Below are 21,385 nucleotides of genomic sequence, written 5' to 3'. Positions count from 1 at the left end.
TGTTAGATATTTCTGTAACATTTCTATTGCTGGGGCCAGAACTCACAACCCTGAGATCAAGATCTGAGGGGAGATCAAGAGGTAGCTACCCAGGTGCCTCTCTCTCTTTAAATAAACAGTATTGGGAAACAAATTTTTAAAGTTTTTTTTGTTTTGTTTTGTTTTTAAATGAAGAGTTACTTGGTTTCCTCCTCCTTAGGGAGGAAACAGTCTTCTTATCAGGGTTAGAATAAGCTTCCTTCTGGCTACTTAAAATATTCTGCAGATTCTATGAATAAATCTAGGAATGCCTGAACAGCTTGAATTTTCTTTGGGGTGTAGGGTTAGAGGGGTGTGGATAAGAGGGTCCGTATTTTAAACATTCTTGTGTGTCTATTTCTCTAGTCTTGCCCTCTCTGAGCTCCAGACTGCCTGCTTGGTATTGGTAGTTGGGTTATCTAATAGGCTTCTCAAGTCTGAGATGAATGTATTCCTTTCCTGTTGCTGCTGTAACAAATTAGTAAAACTTTAGTGCCTTCAAACAACATGAATCTTTTGTCCCACAGTTCTGGAGGTCACAAGTCTGAAATCAGTTTCACTGGGCTAAAATCAAGGTGTTATAAGTCTGCGTTCGGTCTTCAGGCTCTAGGGGAGAATCGTGCTTTTGCCTTTTTTAACTTCTGGAGGCTGATCACACTCCTTGACTTGTAGCCCCTGGCTCTATCCTCAGTTCCAGCAGCATAGCATCTTTGCTCCTCCTTTCCTTCTGCTTCAGTCCTTTTGTCTTCTGCGTAGTGGAGTAAACACCTCCGACTCTGACTTTCCTGCATTTGGTTTACAAGAAAATTTATGATTCTGTGGGGCTTACCCAGATAATCCAGCATAAATTCTCCATCTCAAAATGTTTAACTTTGGGGCGCCTGGGTGGCTCAGTGGGTTGGGCCGCTGCCTTCGGCTCGGGTCATGATCTCAGGGTCCTGGGATCAAGTCCCACATCAGGCTCTCTGCTCAGCGGGGAGCCTGCTTCCTCCTCTCTCTCTCTCTGCCTGCCTCTCTGCCTACTTGTGATCTCTCTCTGTCAAATAAATAAATAAAATCTTAAAAAAAAAAAGTTAATTATGTATGGAAAGTCTTTCTTTCTTTCTTTCTTTCTTCCTTTCTTTCTTTCTTTCTTTCTTTCTTTCTTTCTTTCTTTCTTTCTTTCTTTTTTAACCAGGTAAGGTCACATAGTCAAAGATTCTGGGCATTACAACATTGACATCCTTGGGGAAATTCAGCCTACCACTGGATTAGGTAGCCCCTCAAATCTGTTCCTCTTCCATCCTTCCTTATTTCATTGAATAGTATGACCATTCTGAGGCCAGTAACCTAAGAGTCATTCTTGATTTCTCTTTTCAGGTCCTTCTCTTTCCTATCTTTGTATCCTAGTTACCATTCTCATCATCATCCACATCCAGTCCATCACATCATATCTAAATCCAATCAAAGTATTATCTCATTTTTACCCAACTGCATCTAGAATCTATCCTCTTCTCACTAATTTTCACGAAAATCAGAAGCTTTTAGCATTTTGGAGCCCTAGGCCCTAATCCTGTCTTACTCTTTTCACTCCTGGGTGTTCATAGTTAATTATGGAACAAGGTAGTGTGGGCGAGGTGTCATGTGCCACAGGACCAGACCCCAGTCACTTTCTTCCAACCATGTGGAGAGAGGAAGTGAACACTTATATGGTAGACGATGCCATGGAGAGAATTTGCGTCAGTCAAGGGTGATTATCCTGAATGACAATTAGAATTTCTTATTAAATATTTCAGTCTTTTTTATTCTTATGACAGATAATGTTTTTTCTCTTAATGTTGACAGTAGGGAATATAATCAGTCTAACCTCTGGTTATTTTGAGTGACTCCTTCCTCTTCCTCCCTTTCCTGAAGAAGGCATTTGTTTAATGAAATTCTCAGGTAGCTGATTTCCAGTATATAAATAAACTATGCATAATCAAATGTGGTGGGGAGAATAGTACAGCTTCAGAATTAAGTCAAACATCTGAAAAGATAAAAGAGTCACTGTCGAAATAATCTCAAAGTGGGGCGCCTGGGTGGCTCAGTGGTTAAAGCCTCTGCCTTCGGCTCAGGTCATGATCCCAGGGTCCTGGGATCGACCCCCATATCGGGCTCTCTGCTCAGGGGGGAGCCTGCTTTCCTCCTCTCTCTCTGCCTGCCTCTCTGCCTACTTGTGCTCTCTGTCTGTCAAATAAATAAATAAAATCTTAAAAAAAAAAAAAAAGAAAAAGAAGAAAGAAATCATCTCAAAGTTCAGCCTCCACATTTTATTATTTTGAATTCTTTTTCCATAATGTCCCTAGATTTTGAGGGTGACTTCACAATTCAGTGAAATAAAGGAAAAATGGGTGATTACTTGAACTAGTCCATTTGTCATTAATAGAAGATCTGGAAATAGCTATATAGTTTTTCCCCCACTTTTAGGGGGAAAATTGCTGATTGGATTTTCTGCAGCTTTATTGTACAGCTTTATTTGTTAAATGGGACCTTAAATCCCACCTTAGTTAAATTCCTCAAGATGTGAGAGTGAAAATTGGAGCATAAGTCAGATATTCCAAGGAATAAAGTATTCTACAAATTAAAATTGATTTTTAGGGCGCCTGGGTGGCTCAGTGGGTTAAGCTGCTGCCTTCGGCTCAGGTCATGATCTCAGGGTCCTGGGATCGAGTCCCGCATCGGGCTCTCTGCTCAGCAGGGAGCCTGCTTCCCTCTCTCTCTCTGCCTGCATCTCCGTCTACTTGTGATTTCTCTCTGTCAAATAAATAAATAAAATCTTTAAAAAAAAAATTGATTTTTAGAGCAGAAATGCTGCTGAGCCCCCCTCCAAAATAGAGTGTAAAGATGTCCCTGTTTATTTCTTCCCCATTTAGTCACTTGTGGTGTCATTGACTAAATTTGTTACCAGTAAGTACTTGACATTTTAGTTGTGTGAATACAAATGTTTATTGATTCCCCCCACCCCCACCCCGTAATGTATACCAGTTGCTGTTTCGTACTGGGTTAAGCTTTACATTTTGTGTGTTAGCATTTGAAACAAAAAATGTATGTCGTTAGTTTGAACTTTTTTAAAAAAAAAATACAGTTAAAGAATTATTTAGAAGATCCTAGAGTCCCAAATACATTACAGATGAATCATTTTTGTTTAATTTAAACAGAAGAAAAATTTCCCTGTTTTTTAAAAATAGCATTGAGATATATTTCACACATCATATAGTTCACCCATTTTCAGTTAATTTTTAAAACCATTTCCTAGGGTCCTTTCAGTCTGCTTTTTAGATAATTACTGCCTCTTTTTCTTAATCAGTAGACAAAAATAAGTGGGTTGAGGTTTATGAGAGAAGGGTATATCAGAATAGAAGGCAGATAAATGAAGGGCTCAAGATAAAAGTGAGATGAAGGGAGGAGAAGAACATTGGTCAGGGTAAGAAGGGAAAAAGACAAATGGGAAGTTAGATTGGTGTCTTAATGATGAATTACAAAGTAGATGGTAAGAAACCTGGGCTTGTGCTTTTCTTCACCCTGGTTTGTGGGGCCCGATTGTAAGGGTAGTGCATATGGGGACTAGGGTAGACAACAACACACAGCCTTATGGAATCCAACCTTCCTCACTGATGCTCCAGGATACTGTATGCAGCCCTCGTGTTTTGCTCAATAGTACTTTGGTATAAGATTCTTATTCCCTCTGCTTTTTGAACCCCCTCTCTGTTACCCTATCCCCTCATAGCCTCCGCATACTCCCATGTGCTGCGGTATGGGATTTTCTGTTCTTCTCTTCTTTCATCACTCCCCTTGTCTTAGCCCTCCAGTGCCTTCTTGTTGCACTGAGAATAAAATTCAGAGTCCTTACCGGGGTCTTCCAGACTCCATAGGACCTGCCTTTGACACCCTCTCTGGTCACAGTTCGTCCCCTTCTCCCTCTTTGCCCACAGTGTTCCAGCATTGCGCTGACCTCTCTGTTCTTCCTCACACACACACCTTGCATACTTCAAACTCAGAACCTTTTACTCTATTCGATCTACCTGGAATGCTCTTTCTCAGGTTTGTCTGTTTGTTTGTTTCTTGCTTTCCTCCTTTATGCAGGCCTCTATATAAGGTCGACACCCCAGGGAAATTTCCCTGACCACCCTATCTAAAATGGAATCCCCCACTGTGATCCTCTATCTGCTGCTTCTCTTTTATTTTTATCAGACTTTCCCATACATGACATTATAATAAACATTTATTTTCCATTTGATTATTGTCCTTCTCCCCCACTGGAATGTAAGCTCCTTGAAGGCAGGCTTGATGTGTTGAACATACTGCATCTTCAGTGGCCAAAATGGTGCCTGGAACACCGGGGGCACTCAGTACTGTTGAGTGCATGCTGAATCCTATACGATGCATATTCACACCTCCCAGGAGAAGGGATCTGTTGGCCTGTCCAATGCTGAGTGCATCTGTCAGGTAAGGTTTTAGGCCACCTGCCCTATCATCTCTGGGCAGCTGTTTAAGCAGGGGCTTGCTTATCCCTGGTACATCCAACCAGTAGTGGCCAGGACAGTGAGGTCATATGGTCCTCTTCTTTCATTATCTTATTCTTTCCCCTTGAATGGTCTGGTCCCTCCAGAAGTTTTAAGTTTCACCTCTTGGTTCATGAGAAGAATTTTGCCAGATCCCATGCTGCAGAACAGGTCTCCTTAAGAGTCTGGAGAAATGATAGGAAGCAGTGTTTTGGCCTTCTTGACCTTCTTTATGTCCTTGTGCTGTGTTGTCCTGGCCCATACTTTTGTGTGCTTTCTCTTCCTGTTTGTTTTGATTTTAGTCTGTGCTTTCTCCTCTACTTCCTTTCTTGCCCCTTTTTTCTCTTTTTGTTCTTTTTTCTCAGATGCCGTTTTGCTTTGCCCTCTATGTCTTTGCAGCGGTTGCCTAATTTAAATTCTTGCCTACAGAAACCTTCCAGTTGGCCTGTTGTACGTGCTCTTTGCTCTCCTTTGTTTGCTATGACTGGAGAGAGACGAGAAAAGGAATGAGACTGAAACGTTCTTTTCTTCTTTTATTTAACTAATATTCGAAGGTCTATTTTGTGTAAGACCTTGTGTCAGGTTCTGGGCCACCTTCTTGAACAAAATACCCATGTTCTTAGTTGGGGAAACAAAGAGGTTGAATATTACTCATTCATTCATTTGTTCAACAAGTATTTACTGCAACTAGGAGACAGTGGTTGGCAAAAACAAAAATTCTTCCATTTTGGTAAGTCAAATGTACTTCAACTAGACAATTACACAGACGAATACTCTATTAACAGCTGTGTTGCGTCCTACGAAAGAGGGCTCCATAATGCTATGAGGATATATACTGGGGGATTTGATCTGCTCGGGAGAGTTGGGCACAGCTTCCTTGAGGAAGTAAAGGGTGAGTTGAGATCCGAGGCACAGTAGGAATTAACTAGGCAAAGGCAGTAGGGGAGTGGGAATAGCAGATGCAGAAGCCCTGTGCTGAGAGGGGATTTGAAACATTTGAAGAATTGAAAACTTGGAGAGCAGGGTGCCCGGAGGCTGACGAAGTAGGCGGGCTATGCCCGCAGGGCTTTGTCAGTCCTCTTAAGGACTTTGGTCCTTACCCTCTGAGCAAGGAGATGTCTTTGAAGTGCTGAAGCAGGGAAAATGGGGGAGGGGAAATGTATTAAAAAACCTTTATTATTTTTTTAATCTTTATTTTTAAAAAACACTCATCTGAATGCTGTGGAGAGTAAGTGGCATTGAGCATAGGTGTGAGTGAGGGAAAGGGCGTGGGTGGCAGTGGCAGTCCAGAAGAGAGATGGGGTTAACAGCTAGCAAGGATTTTAAGTTTCCAAACCTACCCTCATTTCCTATTAAAGGTGTCTGTTTATCCAAAAAGTTGTTTTTTGAAAGTTGACTTACTCCGAAAGACACAGATGCAATAAAACTTAACGTTCACTCAAATGAGAAATGAAGGATGATTTAAATTAAAAGGGATGTGAATGAAATTGCACTCAATTATCTAGGATAAAGATAATGACTGAAATTGAGTATTTAACTTAGCTCTGAGCTCCTGGAAGCCTAGGTAAAGTAGGAAATAGTAGGTCATGGGATGGATTAGCAAAAAGAAGCATGCTAGTTAAGCAAGGGACGTTATCCTGTCCTTATTAAACATTTGAATATTTTATTATTGGAATAACATTAAACAACCTGGGAAGGTCTGGATTATTGAAACTTGAGATCATGGCATTAATCCATCTCTTGGTAGTAGGTCACATTGGTATTTCAAAAAGTTAAAATTTCAGAAAAACACAGAGCTGAATTATACATACACATTTTTTATTTGATCTCTTGCAGAGGCAAAATAGTAGAGGAAGTGAGGAATATAGACAATGAAGCCGATAATGAAAACCTTGGACCCAAAGTAAACTCTTTTTTTTCGTAAATTTGTTTCTTTTTGAGAGAGAGAGAGCATGCAAGCGCACAAGCGTGGGGGTAGCAGCAAGGAGAGGGAAGGGAGAAGCAGACTCCCCTCTGAGCAGGGAGCCCAATGTGGGACTGAATCCCAGGTGCCCCCAAAGTCAGCTCTTAATATATTTCCTTGAGGACTAACCCCCTTTGCCTTCACAGATACTTCCTTTCTTGCCTGCTTCTCCAGTAGCCATTTTATCTGTGCCCATAATTACTTATTCATAGAAGGCACCTTTCTTGCCTTGTAAGATTCATAGTCAGGGACAAAGAATGCCATGTACAAAACCGGCAGTCTCATTTCTCAGCTCTTCACATTCCAACCACTAAAACATACTTTCAGAATAAAGAACCTTGAAACAAAGGAATTTCTAATTCTTTTAATGAAGTGCTCTAGGGTTCCCAGTGACTCTCCTGTGAGTTCTCTGCTCCTGGGGCTTAATCTCTCTGTGTTCCAACCCCGACCCTATACTTGGCCAGTGGCTTTAGCTATACTGTCTACTACTCTCCTGGTAAAATGTTAGGCCCAAAGGCACAGAAGGGTCCCAGGAGAGCCAGAAAGAGCAGTACAGTAAGGTTCAGGAAGTCAGAGAAGTCCAAAATATTGGCATCTAAGACCTCTGCTCTTGAGATAGTGGTCTCAATCCATTTTTGATAGTAGATAATACTGGTGTAGACTCCAGGGAGAGATTTAGCACAGCCTAATCCCCAGCTTACCAGTCCTAGTTGGGTCCATACACCGTTAATATGACATGACAGAGGTCCTCCAGAATCACCCTGAGGAAAGATAAGAGTCATGAGGGTAGTGAGAAGGGACCTTGAAGAGGAAAGTGGCCACAAGAGGTGGAGAGTTCCTTAAATGGGGCAATGGAACCCATGGTGCAGGAGAACCCTAGAGGGAGCTAGGCTTCTTACTGCATTAGGGGAATATCATGGGAATTCTAGAATCACAGAATTTGAAATTGGCAGAGATCTTAGCTAAATATATCAGTAGTTTCAAAATACTCACCTGTGATAAAGAAGAAAAATTAATGTGATGAATTTTTTCCCTAAAGGTAAATTTATTTCAATTTAATGAACAGTCCTTATTTTTCTATTCTTAGGTTCTTATTGCCTTTTTAAATGTTAAAATAATCCTTTCTTATATAAAATAATAGTGATAGTAGTTGATGGTTTATCTCTCAATCTTGCTGTCTCTTTTCCTAACACCTTATTGAGATATGATTCATATACTATACAATTCACCCATTTAAAGTGTACAGTTCAGTGTTTTTTTAGTATATTCACAATGTTGTTCAACCATCACCACATTTCCGTCACCCTTACAAGAAACCCCATACCCATTAATAGTCGCCCTCCTTTCTTCTCAGCCCTAGGCCAGCTGGTAATCTGCTTTCTACCTCTATGGATTTGCATATTCTGGACATATGAATCATAGGATATATGATCTTTTGTGTTTGACTTATTTCACTTAGAATACTTTTTTCAGGGGTGCCTGGGTGGCTCAGTGGGTTAAAGCCTCTGCCTTCAGCTCAGGTCATGATCTCAAGAGTCCTGGGATCAAGCCCCGCATCGGGCTCTCTGCTCAAGCAGGGAGCCTGCTTCCTCCTCTCTCTCTCTGCCTGTCTCTCTGCCTACTTGTGATCTCTGTCTGTCAAATAAGTGAATATAAATCTTTAAAAAAAAAAAAAGAATACTTTTTTCAAGGTTCATCCTTGTAGCATCTATCAGTGCTCCCTTCCTTTTTATGGCTGAGTACTATTTCATTATTTGGATAGACCATATTTTGTTTGTCTAGTTATCAGTTGGTGGGCATTTGGATTATTTTCACTTTTTGACTATTATGAATAACGCTGCTATGACTATTCATATGTAATTTTTTTCTGTGGACCTGTTTTTATTTCTCTTGGGTGTATACCTAAAGTGGAATTCCTTGGTAATATGGTAACTCTGTATACAACCTTTTGAAGAATAGTAATTCCAAAGCATTTTTCATTCCCAGTGGGAGTATGAAGTTTCTAATTGATCCACATCCTTACCAACTCTTGTTATTGTCTGCTTTGATAATAGCCATCTGCTTTGATAATAGCCATCTTAGTGGATATGAAACCGTGTTCCACTGTTGTTTTATTGCAAATAATGAATATACAGATAGGACATCTTGGCAGAATTAGAGAAAAGTATGTGCGTGCGTGTGTGTATGTGTGTGTGTGAGAGAGAGAAGAAGAAGAAGAAGAGGGAGAGAGGGAGGAAAGGGGAGAGAGAAAGAGAAAGAGAGAGAGGGAGGGAGGAAAAGGAAATAAAACCCAAGTGGTCATTCTAGGACTAAAAAACAAAATACGTGAAAATATGTAAAGAAAACTTTCACTAGATGACCCTAACAATAAAACATAGATGACAGGAGAGAGGCAATGATCTTGAATATAGATTAATTTATAAGTATCCAATTTAAAGAGGAGAGAAAGGTAAAAAACAAAACAAAACAAAAAAACAGTATCAGACAGTGTGAAAATATCAAAAGATGTAACCTACACTTTCTGTTTCAACTAGACAGAGAAATGAGACAATATTTGAAGAAGTCATGAATGAAAAAATTCTTAAGTTTTGGTAAAAAATAAAAGAACAGATTAAAAAAACAAAAACAGGGGCGCCTGGGTGGCTCAGTGGGTTAAAGCCTCTGCCTTCGGCTCAGGTCATGATCCCAGGTCCTAGGATCGAGCCTCGCATCGGGCTCCCTGCTCAGCCAGGAGCCTGCTTCCTCCTCTCTCTCTGCCTGACTCTCTGCTGACTTGTGATCTCTGTCAAATAAATAAATAAATAAAATCTTTAAAAAAAACCAAAAACCAAAAAAGCAAAAACAACGAATCCTAAATAGGATAGATGCAAAGAAAATCACTCCTAGCACATCATATTCAAACTCCTTTTTTTTTTTTTTAAAAAAGATTTATTTATTTTAGAGAGCGAGCGCATGCACATATGCAAGGGAGGGGCAGAAGGAGAGAGAGAGAGAGAGAGAGAATCCCAAACTGACTTCCCCTGACCTCAGCCAAAACCAAGAGTTGGATGCTTAACTTAACTGAGCCACCCAGGTGCCCTATCACATTCAACTTTCTGACAATCAAATGTGAAGGTAATTGTATTGAAAACAATCAGAGCAAAACAACACATCACACTCAGTGGAAGAAGACATTCTTCATTGGACAGTTATGATCAGGAGACAGTGGAATGACATCTTTTGAGTGTAGAATGCAATGTTCTTTTTTTTTAGAATGCAGTGTTCTTACTTAAAAATAAAGTTGGCAGTTCTATGTCAACTTCTAAATATATTTGTAAAAATATACAAGTCCGTGAAAACCCCAGTAACCAATGGTTAGCATTTCTCTAGATCAAAAGTGGAAGAGAATTAAATTTATCAGTAATTCAGCATAACACAAGAATTATTGTCAGAACCTTTGTCTCCTGATTCCCAATCTACTGTTGTTTACATACTAGAAAACCCAGATCAAAATTAAAGTCTCATATTAAAAAAAATTCAGAGCAAACCCTAACCTTGCAACTGTCCTTCGTTTTAGCTATATCACCAGCACATATTTCATCGTCTTGGATGACTGGCATTGATTCTGGCAGCATGGAACCAATTGGGTTGTAGAGTTGTTCACAGACCTGACGGTCAAAGACGAGTACTTCTGCTTCCTGGAGAATGGAGGGAGAATCAGGATCTGTAAAGACAGACAGGAATGAAAGGAAAAGCAATCTGGAAAGTTGCAAGGGTGACTTTCATTCATGATTAGCAGAAATGTCTGTGGGAATCCAAAAGCAGAATATAGTCACTTTGCAGTCATATTTGCTAATGCAAGAATATTTTTGGTAAATTTAATCTTAACACAATGGGTAGTTCAAAATTATTTCAGTTTGTCCTAAGGTTTTTCTGATGTGCCAAAGTGGGGCATTCCTCGTGTTCTAAATAAAGAGAAATTGGGATACAGTTTGATTCAGTAAAGATAAGAGTATTTGAAGTCCTTCTTTTCCTATTTTTCTGCTCCCAGATCATTTCTTGTCTTGCGTTCACGCCTTCTGGGAAAGAGCTGACCCAACACTTTAAAAACAGATTTTCAAAACCACTAGACTCTTCCAGGCTTTAGATCAAGTTTGTTAACCTTTGTTTCAAAGAAGTAATTATGTGTTCAAATTGTTAGTATCTGCTCTTGCAGCTGTAGCTAGACTCTAGGCAGGATCTAAAAGTAAATAAAATAAACGTAGTAAATGTGAAAAAAGATATTTTATTTGAAGACTTATAGATAATATTAATGGTTGGGGTTTATTAAAAAATATTTGCCATAGTAGTGGTATGCATAGAATGCAAATGTTCTGGAGCAGGTACAAAAAGAGGAGGATGGATAAAACAACCCCCCCCCCTTTTTTTTTTAACCCATTCTCACCTTCATCGTCCTTAACATTTCCCCATCCAGTCACCCAGCAAGAGGCTGGAATTTTCAACTGCTTTGTGATCCGGGGCAAGCAGATGGGCAGGATGGAAGAAGTAAAGGTGACTCTAGAGACCAGTTTCAGCAAGGCGATGTCTGCAGTAGTACGTTGAGTTTGGGGATGGGTGATAATTTTGAACACACGATGGTTCACACTTTGACTTGTCTGGTCTAGCTGAATGGATCCCAGCCGTACAGTATAAAACAAAGGAATCCAGCTCCTAAGGGGAATAGAAAAGGGAGAATAAAAATGGAGCATCCTAGGTGCTACAGCTGGGTGAGAACAAGTCTCTAGGGAAGAAAGGGTGGTAATAGACCTAGAATGAACCAGGCTTCTTTCAGCTTGGACTAGGGTTGATTTGTTGCTGTTTCTCCTTTCCTCTCTTCCTAATCACTCTTTCTTTTGTTGTCTCCTGTCTCCATGGTCTCCTCTTACATGCTTTATGGCCAGAGTTTTGTCCAGTATTCTCTTCCATTTTCTTGGGAATTCTCTTCTGTGTTGTGTCCCCTTTCCCCCCCTTGATTCCATGTTCTTTTTCTCTCCTTGATTTTACTGAAGTACATTCTCCCAAGGCTTCCTGAGAAAATGTGCATGAGAGGTAATATTTTTGCTGCTTTATATATTTGAAAATGTCTTGTTTCTATCCCACAGTTGATCAATAATTTGTGTGAGGGTAGAATTCTGGGTTGGAAATAATTTTCTCCCAGCATTCTGAAGTTCTTGCTCTATCTCCTTTGAGCTTTTCGTATTGTTCTTGAAAAGTCCTGCCGTTTTGGTTTCTATATATATTACTTATCTGTTGCATAACAAGTTATCAGAAATTAGAGGCTTAAAAAATTAAACATTTATCTCACAGTTTCTGTGGGTCAAGAATCAGGTGTGACTTAGGTGGGTGCCTCCAACTCCTCTCTCACGAGGCTACAGTTGAGCTGGGCTGCATTCATCTCAAGGCTTGATTCTGGGAGGATCTGTTTCCAAATGCCCTTATGGTGGCAGGTCTCAAGTCTTCACTTGCTGTTACAGGCTGGAGATGTCAGTTTCACATGAGCCTCTCCCTAGAACTACTTTCCACATGGCACCTTTCTTCTCTTACAGCAGTAGCCCTGAGCGAGAGAGCTCAGATTGTGTTTGTGATCCAGAAAAGCTTAAGACAGTTCCCTGGCTGATGTTTAGGAAATAATTTGGCACAAAGTAAGAGAAGTTTCTAATATAGTGCCTATCTCTGTCATTTCTTTTTCTACCTCTATGTCCTGTCCCTCGTCCAAGGTGATGTAGGGTTTCCTTCTGCCTCCTTCTCACTTTCTGTGTTTTGTATTTGTTTTTTCTTTGTTTTTTTAAAGATTTTATTTATTTATTTTAGAGAAAGAGATGGCAAGCAAGGGGAGGAGCAGTGAGAGAGAGAAAGAGAGAGAATCTCAAGCGGACGGAACAGAACGCTGAGCACAGAGCCCAACTTGGGCCTCAATCTCACGATCATGACCTGAGCCTAAATCAGGAGTCAGACGCTTAACTGACTGAGCCACCCAGCTGCCCCAGCCTGTCTTACCACTTTCATTTGTCTGTTGGTTCATTCATGAAGTCATTCAAGTATTTACTGAGAACCTGTCTTCATGCTGGCCACCAGAACTAGGACTCACATTTTTATGCAGTGTGCTGCTGTCAATATCCACCTGTCACTGACGAGAGACCCTCCACAGACATGGTTCTCGCCCACGCGCACGCTGACTTGCCAAGGCCAGTGCCCTTCAACAGCATCCTGGCCACCCACAATACGGCCTGAGTATACAGGTCGTCCACACACTAGAGAGAGAAGAAAGATGGACATGTAGAACCTCAGTGTCCTGCTCCTCAGGTCCTCATCTTATCATCCTCAAACTCCCATCTGTTCCTAGGACCTGAGTCCTCTCTTGGCTCCAGCCTCCATCCTATCCCAGTTCCAAACCCAGCAGTCCAGGTTGAGACCACTTACCTGATTGCAGATCTTTCTTTTCAGGGGAAGAGCTTGGGCAAGACCCTAAGACAAACACCATATTGTTAATACACAATAATGCATTTTATGTCTAGATTCATTGAATGATGAAGCTTTCCACACATTTTAATTTCTCAGATTTATATTAAAGGCCAGATTTTTATAAATGTCTGCCCATTAGTGAGAATCTCGAAAATTATATACTTAACCTGCCTTCTTTAGCAGCATACACAGAACGTAATTTAACTTTTACTGGAAGATTCAGGATTGTCATCAGGAATATCAGACATATTAGGTTTAAACACAATGATGTCTTCAGGCGCTTTTGAGGTTAATGAGCTGTTTTCTTTATCTGAATTGGCATTTTACAGTATCTGTGTATCTTTTCTGCTACCTGTTACCTTTCTCCTGCTCTCAGCCTACCCTGATTTTAAATCATCGTGGGCCAGAAAAATAAGTGAACAAGCTTATGCCTGAAATCACTCAGAATTCCTGTTCCCTCTGCTTAAAATGCTCTTTTCCTAGATGCTCCTCGCTAAGTCACTCAGCTCCTTCAGGGCTTTGCTCAAATGATTCCACAGTGAAACTTCCTTGACTACTCTATTTAAAATTACACCACACCTCCTGCCCTGCACCCCTGCTGCCCCTTTCATTTCATAACATTTAGGACTTTCTAACCTGCTTTAAAATATATGTATTTAATAAATGCCGTGATTACAAGCCCCACGAGGGCAGGGGTCTTTGTTTACTGCTTCGTGAATAATATCCCCTCAGGATTTCCCCAGGACACACTCTTCGTAAGTAATGTCCCATAGTGAAGTGTCCTATTATTTTATATGATAACTTTTTCAGCCGAAAACTTCTACCCGCAACCCCCCATCCCCCCGCTCGTGTCCCCCTACCCCTCAGAGGCTCACCCAGTAGTAGAGACAGTAGGAAGGTGCTGGCAGCAGGGCCCATGTCTTGGTCCTCAGAATGAACACTTTTTGTTTCCAAGGAGAGGCCAGCTGGGGGGTAGCCAGAGAAGGGGGACGGGACAGCTTCTGCTCTTGGATGTATTTCTCTGGTCCACCCTCTGCTCGTCTTTGGTTTTCACCGCAGAGCCAGGCAGTGAAGGGGTCAGACTTCAGAAATGCGTAGCAGGACCCAGGGGGAGGAGCTGGGGCCTGAGGCGCCCCCTACTGTCCAGGGAGAGCAGGATGTCTGGGGATCCTGCTTGTGGATTGGAGGATGCTTGTGGATTGACATAGATGTCTGCACAGGGCAAGTCAGAGGGCATCAGAAGGAACGGGACCCTTTCTCTAGCAAGAAAGTGGAAGATGGACAGGATTCTTCAAAAGCAAGAAACGGAAACGAGGAAATTACCTAGTACCTGGCTAATTTTTCCCAAATTTTTTTTGGTGGTTTTGTTTTGTTTTCTTCTTTGTCATGGTGTTATCAGTTCTTGGCCTTTAGGCTAAGATCAAGGGTAGCATCTTTGTCACAGTGTTAGCCATTGAATATAGGGCAAGTCAGATTTTCTGGGAAGTAGATTAAGAGATTTGTGTGCAGAAGTTTATTGGGGAGTAGTCTAAGGATCAACACCTTGAGGGGTGAGTGGGGACAGAAGCAGGAAGGAAGCAGGATTGGGCAGAGGGAGAGTTGGACTGTAATTCACTTGCATAAGGGCCACAGCCAATCTCACAAGTTGCTCTGGAGCTGGGGTGGCTCTTCAGAGATGTCCTGAGTGGAGAAAAGAAGGCTGGGCCTTTGGACTTTAGTATGATTGGATGTAGGCTGCTGGAAAGGAACGGGCATTACCTTGGGTGAAGTGACTCTGTTGACAATTCTTGGGATAGAACTTAGCCGTGAGCTAAGAGCAGCCAACACTCCTGGTTGCTAAGAGAATGAATACTTTAGTCCTGAAAGGGGATCTTGGGTGCCATGGCACAGCATCTTCTACAGAATTCTCTGTGCCTTTTATGTTTCTGGTACCACCTGTTTATAGGGTACTAGGTCTGTGGAGATAGAATTCACTGAACTTTTAAAGCATGTTATTACTCTCTCATAGCTCAAACTCTTGGGAAGTTTGAAAGAAACACATGAATAATTAAATAATAGAAGACCAAAAAAGGTAGCGATTTTGGTAAGGTTTATTCAGTTGCAACCAACAAGACTCAGACTAGCATAAGTAAAGAGGGGATCGCTTTAAAGATACTGTTATGGGCTGAAATGTGCATCCCCCAGAATTCATGCACAGAAGTCCTAACCACAGAATGTGGGGTACCTAGAATGTGACCATTGAAGACAGTGTCTTTAAAGAAGTAATTCAGGTAAATGAGGTCATTAGGTGTAGGCCTTAACCCAATATAACTGGCGTCCTTACACAAAGAGGAAATTTGAACGCAGACATGTACGAAGGGGAAATATGGCTATGTGCAAGCCAAGGAATGTCTTTTAGGAGGATCCAGCCCTGCTGACACCTTGATCTCAGACTCATCTTTAGAACCGTGAGAAAAAACTTTTGTTTCTTAAGCCACCCAGTTTGTGGTACTTTGTTAAGGCATCTCTAGCAAACAAATGCAGCTATCTATGGAACAATAGGGAGATCAGAGTAACAAAGACATCTGGAGCTATCATAGGACAGATCTGGATGGAGACCAGAGTAGGAAGGTAGCTCGAGATTCACGATAACTCAGAAGCTCATCACGAGAGTTCAGGATCTTCATTCAGGTCCTCTGCCAGTTGTATGGCTCAACCATAGTCCATGACTTTTCTTTCTCTCCACTATACTCTGCCCAAGTTTTTCCTTATTTTCATTTCAAATTCCCAAGAATTTGAACAGATGGTCTTATCTTGTCAGGGCATAGTTCCTTGGCTATGAACTTCTTGTGTTCGGTGTGAGTGCCCTTTTGCATGTAGCGGGGAAGATGAGGATGCAGAAATGTGGCCAGCTTAGCAGAAGGGACTGTTGTAGTGGGACACAAGCCAGATTCACTGTATCTCAGGGTATTCCAGTTTATGTATGGTATCCACAGGAAATGGTACTATTTAGTCAACTCATGTAAGTATAGCTTTTTAAGAAGATCTCGGGATGAGATTTGCCTTCAAGTCATGTTTGGAATAAAGGTAGTCCTTTGGCAAAGACACCAAAGCTCTGGACAGGTCTTTCTGTTGATTTATCAAAGGAACAAGAATTTGACCAGACCCTTTTTTTTCTTCTGGGAGACTTAGATCTAGCTGTCCTAGATCTTCGGACTTTTATATCCCCGGATAAATCTGAAGTCGCTGGTTAACTCTTTAGAATTAGTAGATTGCTTACGCATCTCTTCTTTTCCCTTTTGTTTAAATGTCTTACAAAAAATACATAGTTTATTTTGGTTCCAGTTTAGTTAGAAATAAGCTTTACTGGAAGTAGCTAAGACACCAGCTCCTTCCTCTGAAAACTGGAAGTGAAAGGAAAGTATTAAGTAGTTATCTTGCTTTTCCTGTCCAAATGGTGGTTCAGAGTAAAAAACAAACAAACAAAAACCAAAAACCAACAACAACAAAAAAAAAACAACCAGGGGGCTTAGTTGATGAGAGGGAAGAATTTCAGTTAATAAATGTGCTTGGACTGATGGAATTTGAAAATCACTGCTTGCAGCCCATCATAAGATCCTTGATTCAGGGGATGATTATCAGAAGTGGATAGTTTCAGATGAGAACTTGATAGAGTCTTCAGTCCGCTACCATTTGAATCCTCTGATCAATCTGAGCATCATGAAAAATAGAAAAAAGGCAGATGTGTGTCTCCTGATACGACAAAGTATGAAGCAATATTCAGTGACATATTCAGATAAAAAAAGGTGAAACCCGAGTCTCTAAAGCTGCTTCTACTCATAGCACACAGAGAGGATAAAGAGTAAGTTTAATAATCAAATACAGAATGCAGGACATTATATAAAACAACAAACTGATGATTTCTTTATAATAAGCAAATGGTATGAGAGTAAAAAGGGATGGAAGTTCCTTTGGATGAAAAGAAACTTAAGAGACAGATGTGTGGCCCTTGTTTGGTTTGTAACAAACCAACTTTATTTACTTGTCAGAGAGAGCTCAAGCAAGGAGAAGTGGAAGGTAGAGAGAGAAACAGACTTCTTGTTGGGCAGAGATCCCGATGCAGGACTTGATCCCATGACCCTGGGATCATGACCTGAGCTGAAAGCAGACGCTTAATCAAATGAGCCACCCAGGTGTGTAACAAACCCAACTTTAAAAAGACATTTTGATACAGTCAAGGATATTTGATAATGAACTGGGTATTAGATAGTATCAAGGAATTATTCTTAGTCTTGATAGGTGTGATAATGGCATCGAGTTATTGAAGAAAATGTCCTCTTTTTCATTTCTTCTCTTTGTTGTTATTTTTTAAAGTTCAGGCATAATTGACATATGCTGTTATATTAGTTTCAGGTGTACAACAGAGTGATGTGACATTTTTACATCATGCAGAATGGTCACCACAGTAAGTCTGATTATTATCTGTCACCTTACAAAGTTAACACAATATTATCAACTGCATTTCCTGTGCTTTATGTTATATCCCCATGACTTTTTCATAGCTGGAAGTTTGTACATCTTGTTTTTCACTCGTTTTGCCCCCTACCTACCCAAATCCTCCTCCTCTCTGGCTACCACCAATTTGTTTTATATCTTTGAGTCTGGATTTAGTTCTGTTTTGTTTGTATGTTTATCTTTTATTTTCCACATATGAGTGAAGTCTTGTGGTATTTGTCTTTGACTTACAATTAGCATAATGCCTTCAGAGTTTATCCAAGTTGTCATGGATAAAATTTCACTCTTTTTATGGCTGCATAGTATTCCATTAGATAGATAGATAGACAGACAGATAATCACATCTTCTTTATCCATTTATCCATCAATGAACACTTAGATTATTTCCATATTTTGGCTGCTGTAAATAATGCTGCAGTGAACATAGGAGTACATATGTCTTTTCAAGTTAGTGTTTTTGTTTTCTTCAAAATACCCAGTAGCAGAATTGCTGGATCATACGGTAGCTCTTATTTTTAATTTTTTTGAGGAACCTCCATACTGTTTTCCATAGTGGCTGCACCAGTTTACATTCTTACCAACAGTCCACAAGAGTTCCCTTTTCATATCCTCACCAGCAGTTGTTATTTTTTTCTCTTTTTGATATTAGTCATTCTGATAGGTATGAGGTGGTAGTTCACTGTGGTTGTCATTTGCATTTCCCTGATCATGAATGATGTTGAGCATGTTTTTATGTGCCCATTGGCTAGCTGCATGTTTTCTTTGGAAAAATGTCTGTTCAGGTTCTCTGCCAATTTTTAAATTGGATTGTTAGGTTTTTGTTGTTGTTGTTGGAGTTCTTTATATATTTTGGATATTGACCCCTTATCAGATATGTGATTTGCAAGTATCTTTTCCCTTTCAGTAGGTTGCTTTTTTTGTTTTTTTGATGGTTTCCCTTATTGTGGACAAGCATTTTTTTAAAAAATGTAGTCCTATTTGTTTTGTTTTTGTTTCCCTTGCCTTTGAATTGAGGTCCAAAAAAATATTGCTAAAACTGATGTCAAGGAGCTTACTGTCCATGTTTTCTTCTAGGAGTTTTATGGTTTGGGGTCTTACTCAAGTCTCTAAACCATTTTGTGTTAATTTTTAGATATGGTATAAGATAATGGTTCAGTTTCATTCTTTTGCTTGTAGTTGTCCAGTTTTCCCAGCACCATGTATTGAAGAAATTGTTCTTTTCTCATTGTCTATTTGGGCCTCCTTTATTGTAAATGACTATACATACGTGGGTTTATTTCTGGACTCTCTGTTCTGTTCCATTGATCTATGTGTCTGTTTTATACCAATACCATGCTGTTTTGATTACCTTAGCTTTGTGGTATGGTGTGAAATCAGAAAGTGTGATACCTCTGGTTTTGTTCTTTTTTCTCAAGATTGTTTTGGTTATTTGGGGGATCTTTTGTGATTCCATACCTATTTTAGAATTACACTATTTTTTCAAGGAATGCCGTTGGGATTTTGTTAGGGATTGCATTGAATCTGTAGATTGGTTCAGGTAGTACGAACATTTTAGTAACATTAATTCTTTCAATTCATGAGCACAGAATATCTCATTTCTTTGTGTCTTCAGTTTCTTTAATCAGTGTCTTACAGTTTTCAGGTTATAGGCTTTCACCTACTTCAGTTAAATTTATTTTATACTTTCTGATGGGATTGTAAATGGGATTGTTTTCTTGAATTGTTTGTGATAGTTTGCTATTAGTTATAAGAAACAAATTTTTATATATTAATTTTGTACTCTTAATTTTATTGCATTCATTTATTAGTTCTAGCAGGTTTTTAGTGGAGTCTTTAGGGTTTTCTATAGATAGGATCACATCATCTGCAAATAGTGGCAGTTTTACTTCTTTACTAATTTGGATGCCTTTTATTTCTTTTTCTTGTCGGATTGCTGTGGCTAGGACTTCCAGTACAATGTTAAATGAAGTGGGGAGAGAGTCTGTTAATAATTTGCTTTATGTATTTTGGTGCTCTTGTTTTATTTGCATATATATTTATAAATGTTATATCTTCTAGCTGGGTATCATTATGTAGTGCTCCTCTTTCTCCTGTTATAGTATTTGTTTCAAAGTCTTTTTTGTCTGAAATGAGTATAGCTACATCCGTTTTCTCTTGGTTTCCATATCCATTGAATATCTTTTTTCATACCTTTACTTTTAGTCTGTGTGTGTCCTAACTTTTGAAGTGAGTCACTTGTAGGCAGTATATGAATGCATCTTGTTTTATTTTTTTTTAGTGCACTCAGCCATTCTCTGTCTTTTGATTGAAGATTTTAGTCCACTCACATTTACATTACATTACATTACAATAAGTATAAATACTTATTGCCATTTTGTTAACTGTTTTCTGGATGTTTTTATAGTTTCTCTGTTTCTTTATTCTTTTCTTTCTGTCTTCCCTCTGGCTTGACAACTCTCTTTAGTGTTATATTTATATGATTCCTTTCTAATTTTCTTCTGTGCATCTACTCTAAGTTTCTGCTTGGTGGTTAGGTTCACATATGTAATCATTTGTGTGTAAAAATCTATTTTAAATTGGTAATAACTTAAATTTGGACACATTCTAAAACTACATTTTTAAACTCCCCATCCCCCCTAGATTTTGCTTTTTGTTTGTTTATTTTGTTTTTAAGATTTTATTTATTTATTTGACAGAGATCACAAGTAGGTGGAGAGTCAGGGGTTGGGGGGGGGGGGAAGCAGGCTCCCTGCTGAGCAGAGAGCCAGATTCAAGGCTTGATCCCAGGACCCTGAGACCATGACCTGAGCCAAAGGCAGAGGCTTAACCCACTGAGCCACCCAGGACCCCTGCATTTTGTTTTTGATGTCTCTTTTTACATCTTTTTATTTTATGTATTCCTTAATTATTGTAGTTTTTGTTAATTTTACAATTTCTGCCTTTCAACCTTATTAGTAGCTTTGTAAGTGAATAATCCACTACCTTTACTACGTATTTACCTTTTCAGTAATTTTTTTTTTTATTTTTGTATGTTTCTTGTTATTAATTAGTGCTATATCTGTTTAGTTTAAGCCTTTTACTATTTCTTCTAAGGGTAGTTTACTAGCCTTTGGCTTTTGCTTATCTGGAAGATTCTTTATCTCCAAATCTGAGAGATAACCTTGCCTGGTAGAGTATTCTCAGGGTATTCGTGGAAATTTTTTCCTTTCAGCACTTTGAATATGTCATGCTACCCTCTTTTGACTTGCAAAGCTTTTGCTGAGAAATCTGCTGATAGGCTTATGGAATTTCCCTATATGTAACAGTTTGTTTTTCTGCTTTTAATATTCTCTCTTTACCTTTAACTTCTGACATTTTAATTATAATGTATTTTAGTTTGGTTTTCTTTGGTTTCATCTTATTTGTAACTCTGGGCTTCCTGGACCTGCATTGCCTGTTTTTTGTTTTCTTTAGGGATGTTTTTAGCCATTATTTTCTTCAAATAAGTTTTCTGTCCCTTTATCTCCCTGTTTTCCTTTTGGGACTCCTATAATGTGGATTTTGAGAGAGAGAGAGAGAGTTTAAGCAGGGGGAGGGCCAGAGGGAGAGGAAGAGAGAGAATCCCAAGCAGACTTTGTACTGAGTGCAGAGCCTGATGTGGGACTTGATCCCAAGACCCTGATATCATGAACTGAACCAATCTTGTTAAAATTCTCACTGTGTTCACCCATTCTCTTGAGTTAGGCAAGCATCTTTATGACCATTACATTAAATTATTTTATCAGATAGTTTACTTACTCAGTATCAGCAAGGCCTTTTTCTGAAGTATTGTCTTATTCTCTCATTTGGAACATATTTCTGTTTCCTCACTTTATTTGACTCTCTGTGTTTGTTTCTGTATAGTAGGCAAACATCTACCTCTCTCAGTCTC

At 39.6% G+C, this 21,385-nt stretch overlaps 2 protein-coding genes across 6 annotated transcripts in view; one reads left to right on the top strand and one right to left on the bottom strand.

Moving 5' to 3' along the window:
* SH3D19 (SH3 domain containing 19) overlaps positions 1–21,385 on the top strand; it is a 179,157-nt gene that overhangs the window by 25,970 nt on the left and 131,802 nt on the right. The window contains exon 1 of one of the 5 annotated variants that reach the window (XM_059373693.1): positions 17,406–17,425. The exons of the other annotated variants lie outside the window; for them this stretch is intronic. Within the exon in view, the coding sequence (XP_059229676.1) occupies positions 17,407–17,425 (19 nt within the window). The 5' untranslated portion in view covers position 17,406. Of the gene's footprint in view, positions 1–17,405; positions 17,426–21,385 lie in introns of those variants that run through there. 5 annotated transcript variants of the gene reach the window in all.
* PRSS48 (serine protease 48) lies at positions 6,987–13,899 on the bottom strand. Its single transcript, XM_059393816.1, has 6 exons — positions 13,857–13,899; positions 12,940–12,984; positions 12,608–12,770; positions 10,925–11,190; positions 10,035–10,204; positions 6,987–7,262 (listed from the first exon to the last, which is right to left on the bottom strand). The coding sequence occupies exons 1-6, from the start codon at positions 13,897–13,899 to the stop codon at positions 6,987–6,989; spliced, it is 963 nt and encodes a 320-aa protein (XP_059249799.1).

The sequence above is a fragment of the Mustela nigripes genome, chromosome 1 (genome assembly GCF_022355385.1).
Source record: "Mustela nigripes isolate SB6536 chromosome 1, MUSNIG.SB6536, whole genome shotgun sequence".
In the NCBI taxonomy this organism is placed as follows: Eukaryota; Metazoa; Chordata; class Mammalia; order Carnivora; family Mustelidae; genus Mustela; species Mustela nigripes.
The sequence above is the reverse complement of the archived record's forward strand: the minus strand, read 5'-3'. Positions and strand labels throughout refer to the sequence as shown.

Coding starts and splice junctions, on each gene's coding strand:
- PRSS48 (XM_059393816.1), bottom strand. CDS start 13,899: ATGGGCCCTGCTGCCAGCACCTTCCTACTGTCTCTACTACTGG. Junction 12,985..13,856: donor CCTACTGTCTCTACTACTGG/GTGAGCCTCTGA, acceptor TGTTTGTCTTAG/GGTCTTGCCCAAGCTCTTCC. Junction 11,191..12,607: donor GCAGCACACTGCATAAAAAT/GTGAGTCCTAGT, acceptor TATTCCCCTTAG/GAGCTGGATTCCTTTGTTTT.